At 34.9% G+C, this 7,216-nt stretch overlaps 1 protein-coding gene across 1 annotated transcript in view; it reads right to left on the reverse strand.

Annotated features, from left to right (window-relative positions):
- The window catches only part of LOC106463119 (ionotropic receptor 25a-like), a 30,242-nt gene that overhangs the window by 8,167 nt on the left and 14,859 nt on the right, over positions 1-7,216 (reverse strand). Inside the window, exons 5-7 of the mRNA XM_022390539.1 lie at positions 4,375-4,628; positions 2,029-2,236; positions 723-855 (exon numbers count right to left, since the gene is read on the reverse strand). Coding sequence (XP_022246247.1) covers positions 723-855; positions 2,029-2,236; positions 4,375-4,628 — 595 coding nt within the window. The remainder of the gene's footprint in view (positions 1-722; positions 856-2,028; positions 2,237-4,374; positions 4,629-7,216) is intronic.

A 7,216-nucleotide genomic window follows, 5' to 3' on the forward strand; every position in this document is an offset into this window, starting at 1 on the left:
AAAATTAGGTGTCTATTTACTTGTGACCACTCAGTGTACATATAACAAAGAACAAGGCTGGTTCGTATGGCACACACCCAGTAAGATACATTCCAGTCTGAAAAGTGCCCTTTCACGCGATTAACTGAGAATGTTTTCGTACTGTGCGAATTTAAGAATGTAACAATTATGCCTACTTTGCACAGAAATTAGCTGAAGAGATGAGAGATATTATGATTTTATAATAATAGTTTTATCTTACCGTAGTTAATTCTAAGGGCTTATGAATAAAAATAAAGAAAAATATGTTATAATGTGTCAACAACACTACAGCTGTCATATCCAGTGCCAAAAAAGTATTTTGCCCTATAGTAGAGCATGACCCGTCAGGCTGGCTGGGATACAACAGACATGATATTGGTCTAGGTTTTATTTATATCATCAACTTTCGTGAACAACCGTTATGGGGTGAAAGAGGCTAAGTAGTGATTATTATTATTATTTTATATTTAAGTCATTTGTAAGTCAGATGTTTAGGGTAAGGATTAATACCACAATATTATTGATTTATTTTATTGAAAACACTAGCTATATATCTAGTATTATTATTATAAATCCCAATTTTTCTAAATTATCCTGTGCACTATAAGTTAGCATCAAAGAGGCTTAAACGCTGAAGAACAAATATAAATAAATGTTTTGTTATTTATGCTCTAGAACTGATAAAATTGCTTCATCCTTACGCAGTCGACAGTTGGTCTTTAAGAGGTGAACCTTTCTGAACAGCAAAAGCTACAGGTTTCCGACTGAACTCATTTCCAACAGCAATTAAATCGCAATCTTTCATCGTGGCATATTTAACCTGTATGGCGTCAGCTAGAAAGGGACCAAACTAGAATCACTTATGCTAATTTCAAATTATCGTTTTATATCTTTCTATAATTTATATTTCGCTAATAAAAGTTAATTATTTTTGAATATATATATTATTTATATGTTTGTCCTAAACTTCGTATACTTTGTAATTTCTTACGTGTAATAAAATTTTGTTTGTGTATATCATTTTGAATGCTGCACAGTTTTTTCTTAATATTAAATGATATAGTTCCAGCAGATTTTAAGAAAGAATTGTCTAATATGATAAATATAGAAACAAAACTTTAAAGAAGAAAGTTACTTAAAAGTTACTTAAACGATTTCATGAATAATTTAAAATAAACAATCTTTTTCTACCAACAGAAGTATTAATTTCAAACTTTTGGGCAAAACTACACAAGGGCAACCTGTGCGTAACAATCCCTAATTTCGAACTCATAGACCAGAGGGTAGACACCTACCACCAATTCTTGTCTGAATGAGTAATAAGATTTGATCGTCATTCTTATAGTGCAATCACAATCCCAAAATGTCAAGCGCGTTTTTCAGGCAACAGCCAGGTTGCGAACCACGAATCCTCGGATTCACAGTCTGGCTAGACTAAACTAGTAAATATCTATGCATATAAATAACAAGTTAAATTTAAAAATATTCTCTATGTAACAAAATAAAATAAATCGTTTTTTTTTAAACCAACTGAATTAAAAGAGTAGAGTTAAGAACATTCATTATATAAGAACCTAACCATAATGGAATAATCGTAAAGGTTTACACTCTAAAAGCTTTAGAGATTGGAAAGTCCTTGCGTTGTTGATGGAGTTTTGAAAGAAACTAGATTTGTTCCCTTTTGTATTAGCTTTAAAATGTATTTAAGTGAGTAGTCTTAAAAGTTTCCGTTTGAGAACACATTAATAGGGTTCCGCTACTAACGTGTGGAACAACTGTGTTTTCATTGCCAGGAGAACCTGTAATTTCTATTTAATGGTCAACTTTTAAAGTAGATCACTAACAGAATTATCAGCATATACAGTATTTAGACCAGTGTAAATATGAAGAAAGGTTTTCATTTTCATGGCTGAATTAATTAACAGATATCGATATCCCACAGTAGACTATAACATCACGTGGTTGAATACTATAAGAAAGTATGCATTTGGGCTTGAAGTGACTTACCTATGAAAGCAAACCCATTAGGCTGAGAATTATCAAGATTCAAGACACTTTTTATACCGTCTTCAAAAGAATGAGGAACTGCTGTTTTGCGTATGTTCGCCAGAAGTTTAGTGTACTTATTCCCTAACGGATAGTCGAACACTGACAGTTTAGTCTGGGTTGTGACTTTATTCCCAAACTTCGTAGGTTCGATAGTCATAGCTTTCCACTTCCTACGTATATAAAAAAAAATGTTTGTGTAGAATTAAACATACTACTAACAAATGTCTTTTAGTTCATATATCCAAAATATTCACTACTTGTATATTAAATTGTACTGTTCTTAATGATATACTTTTAAAAAAATTAAATTAAATGAGGTCGAGTGCAGTTATTTGTTTACATTATTTTAATCAGATATTTTGTGTAACTTGTTATAATAATGACCACCTAATGCCATTTTGTAAAACCATCTTAAGATTGCTCTAAATATGTTAGATTTAAATCTGTAATGGGCGTACAGTTATTTGAAACACAATTCCATGTTAAGGGTCTGATGAAACCTGGGCAAAGAATAAACTAGTGACCCCTCCTGTTTACCCTTGCTTTTAAAAAATACCATACAATTTGATAAACTAAATTTATTAGCGATAAAAGAATTAAGGAAATAATATATACACGTTTCTTTAAGAAAAGGTTAATTATTATTATTACTTTATTATATACTTCATATTTTATTATTTATTATTATATTCGCAACGCATTGTGGGTCTATGATGGCGGTGGACCCTGGGTAATTACCACTTTTGTTCAGTGGATAAAATAGCCCTGTTGAAACATAGTACAGCGAATTCATTTGGTCTAATCGGCAACTCTATTTTAAACTTCCATTACTTGGGTAAAAGCGAATATATTAGTTTTTATTAATGGGGTTCAGGGTTTCAGTTGCCCTTCAACTAATGGAAGTTATGCATGTCACTTACTGTATTACACAGTTCAGTAAGTTTACAGACTTGTTCAGTTGTTGATAACACAGAATGCGAGCTTATCGTATACCTAATTTAATAAATTAAAACTTTTTTATATGCTTATGTCTGTATAATGTACAACTCGAAAACAAAACAAAATACGGTAAGCATCACGTAAACCCGTTTATTCCACTGCAAACTAAGCCTTAAGTAAGAAACTCGGTTAACACCACGCAAACTCATAAGACCCTTTGCGCGTGGCGTCACGCATATATTACCGGCAAGCCATGGTTTACTTTGGTCACGTGACTGCATACTAAGCCTAATATAGAACTTAAAAAAACAACAACTCGGTAAGCATCACATAAACCTGTTTATTCCCGCTGCGCACTAAGCCAATACGCAGACACCCAACTGCTATACTGATTAGTTCATTCAGGGTATAGTTTGTTATAAAACTAACAGAAACAACTAAACATACGCAACCACGACTTGACATCGATCAGTATCTAGAAATGCGACTGTAAAGAAAACAAGTCCATACCACAATAATTTATAAAAAAAATACTTGTAATTTTCTAATTGATTCTGTATGCGACACTAAAATCTTTGAGTACACACATCGAACGTCCTTTAACTTCTTCCTATAATCAATTTTCAAATATCAACTTTTTTCCCACTTACATTGAATTTAGTTATCTTTTTTAAGGAACCCTTGGATCTGCAGCATATCATTATCTAAATAACTCCCAACTGAACAGTAACGTGAAGGGAGATACCCGTATTAGTAATTGTAGGTCTTGGCTGTGGTTCAAGCAATTTATTCCAGAATACTGGGTTCTTTTTTAAATATTCCTGTTTTCATTGACGATCCAAGCTCTTTCTTAGAACACACAAAAAAAAAATACAAAACGTGTAATTATAACGACCATAGGAAAGCTGTATACTTAAAGCAGTTTGTTCATCCAGGTCAATTAAACAATAGTTGTGTATTCAAGTAGTTATTAAGCTCTTGCTGCTGTTCGCCACTATGTTTTCGGTGGAAGTCAGCAATTGTCAGAAAAATAGATGAATTGAAATGAAAACGTATCCAACAATAAAACAGGTACAATTAAATTAAAACTTTTTATATATTGTGCTGCTTTAAAGTTTAATGGCAACGTGACATTTGCGAAATATTTCTTTTGTATTATTTTATTTTAGTAGAGGTGAGGTATTTATTCAAACAATAACTGTTTATGAGTTAAATGGCAAATTTTCAGATAAAGCTGTCCAATTGAGCGCCAATCGAAGCAGCTTTAACTACATGCCCTAGTAACGACAAATTTGATAGACTTGGTGTAATCGGTTAAATACTGATTATTATTATTATTATGAAACATCAATAATCTATAATAACGTACTCATAAAATATCTCTTCAATGTAGGCCATACGTTCAAAGTAAATCATTGCATCACTGTCTGCTTCCGGTGCGTATTTCACCTTGTGTTGATTCACCAAATCATCGAGTGAGGAAATGGTGTTCTCCATTCGAGAAACTGTCATTGAGGCTGCGAGATTGGCAGTGAACGATACGATAGCAATGAAACCAAACGCCCACCAGGTGGCGGCCACAAGTTTTCCAGAAATGTTACGTGGAGCTTCTCCGCCTCCTAGAAAATATCGTAACAGTGCAAATAAACAAATAAAGTTTGAATATCATATTGAAGAATATTTATGAATAAAAAAGGGCCCTGTTAATAACTTATATTGCTATTTTGATGTGTGGTTTGTTTTGATTTGAATTGCGCGCAAAACTTCTCGAGGGTTATCTGCTCTAGCTTCCATAATTTAGTAGTGATAGAGCAGAGAAAAAGAGCCTAGTCAACATCACCCATAGCCAATTCCTAGGCTACTCTTTTACCAACGAATAGAGGAATTGACCGTTGTATTATAACGCTCCCATGGCTGAAAGGATGAGCATGTTCGGTGACGGGGATTCGAAACCGCGGCCCGCAGATTGCGAATCGAGCGCCCTAACCACCAGCCCCCATACGTTTATGTAACAACCTTATGTATTAAGAAAAACAAAACCACTTAAATTAATTAACTATTTCAAATCATTTGTTTTACCTCAGGGGTTGAATTAAACATGGCAAAAGTAAGAACATTTCAAAATCAGCATTGTTAAAAAGATATTTCAAGTAAAGGGAAAATCGAAAACGAATTAAAGATTTGTACTGAAAAAAAACGTTTGTAAAATATAAGAAATATGAACAAAAACAAGAGGGAATCCTCAATAGCCGCGGCACTTGAAATTATTTCAGGCAGGATTAAAGTAAATTAATCTATGAGACCTTTGTTTCCTTTTTATTAGCTACATTTTTGTGCACCAGTAATACCAAGCGTGGTATACTCGATTCGATTATATTACTTATCAGGATCTCTTCCAGCCTACCCTCAATTTGAAATTCTTTAGGATTAGAATAAATTAATCTGTAAGACCTTGGCCGTGATTAAATACATCAATCGAAAGGGTTTCACCTCCAGAGTCCAAAACTGTAATTAGATCAAGATCAAGAGATGACGGAGCTATGAGCTAATAGTTCGTACTTGAAAAACTCAGAGCCATTCTATGAGCTGCTATGCTGTGGCTAAAAATATTTCGATAGCTTCTACTCAAAAAGGGAAATTGGGTAATTTAGTTACCTCACTAAAAACATCGAGTACTTAAAAATAATTTGGCCCGGCGTGGCCAGGTGGTTAGGGCGCTCGACTCGCAATCCGCGGGTTCGAATCCCCATCCCACCAAACATGCTCGCCCTTTCAGCCGTGGGGGCGTTATAATGTGACGGTCAATCCCACTATTCGTTGGTAAATAAGTAGCCCAAGAGTTGGCGGTGGGTGGTGATGACTAGTTGCCTTCCCTCTAGTCTTACTCTGCTAAATTAGGGACGGCTAACGCAGATAGCCCCTGTGTAGCTTTGCGCGAAATTCATAAACAAAAACAAACAAAAATAACTTTTAAATTGCTGTCTGTAAAAGGTGTTTCTAACTGTTAGCGCAGAAAACCACAGGAGAATGAAGCTTGTTACATCATCCATATTTTAGCTAAATCGAGAAACGGAGATCATATAGAAAATATCAAACTAAAGAAGACTGACATAAATTTTAATAGAGATAGAAAACAATTGAAAGAAAATGGACAAAAGGTATATGAAGTATATTGTTACGTATCTGCTTGTTTGATAATTTCTTCCCGAGGAACTTCAGCGATACAAGTCCTTTCTTAAATAAAACTAGTTTATTCTTCCTCAATACAACTTTGTAATACACTTGATTTCCACAGTCACTTTAACTTAAACACACGCTATAATTCACAACGATTTACACACTTTACTTACGGCTCGACTCGACTATATGTCTCCCTATCTCTCTGTCTGCTATCCAACTAACTATCTCGCTTTATTTGTCGCGCTTATATACAAGAATAGAGAGCGTCTAGAATGCACTCGCCTCTTCACGAACCTTCTAGACACTTATCACGTGTTACAAGCGTCACGTGACCTCCACTGTCGTATCACTGCCCCTTCCTTAGTATTGTTCGTTCCGAACAATAGCCACTTACATTAAACCAATAGATGACTAACAATAACTTAATTAAATGTACGAATTTACAAACACAAAATTAAAATTCAACAAAGTCTCTTAATTCTACGGGGCGTATCTTCTTCCATACTGGTCTCCGTCTCGTTGGCTTCTGCTTCACGTGGGGTTCATCTGCTCCATCAGGAAATGTCCTATTATCAGTAACAGACACGTCAGTGGTAGCAACTTCATTAAGGGTTACACTGTTTCCCTTCTCAAAACCGAGTAGATTTTCTTCTTCGACAGTGGCTATTTCAGGTGACACGTCTTCAGTAGCGTCATCTGTTCCATTGTTCACTTCGTTCCAACTGAAATGTCCTGGACCGTGATAATGCTAAAGCCTGTTGGCATGCACCACCTTTGGTTTACCTCGCCGACCACATTTTATCCGGAAAGTCACGTCTGAGAGACGATCCACTATGTCATATGGGCCTTCCCATGGAGAAGACAACTTAGGAGACTTTCCTTTGGTCTTCCTGGTATTATACAACCACACCTTGTCTCCTTGTCTCCAGCTGACTTCAGTAGACTTCTTATCATAACATAGCTTCATAGAATAAGCAGACGTTTTCAAGTTTGAATGCAATTGATGGTGAATATCATCCATCCTTTC

Source organism: Limulus polyphemus, unplaced genomic scaffold (genome assembly GCF_000517525.1).
Source record: "Limulus polyphemus unplaced genomic scaffold, Limulus_polyphemus-2.1.2 Scaffold1329, whole genome shotgun sequence".
Lineage (NCBI taxonomy): Eukaryota > Metazoa > Arthropoda > Merostomata > Xiphosura > Limulidae > Limulus > Limulus polyphemus.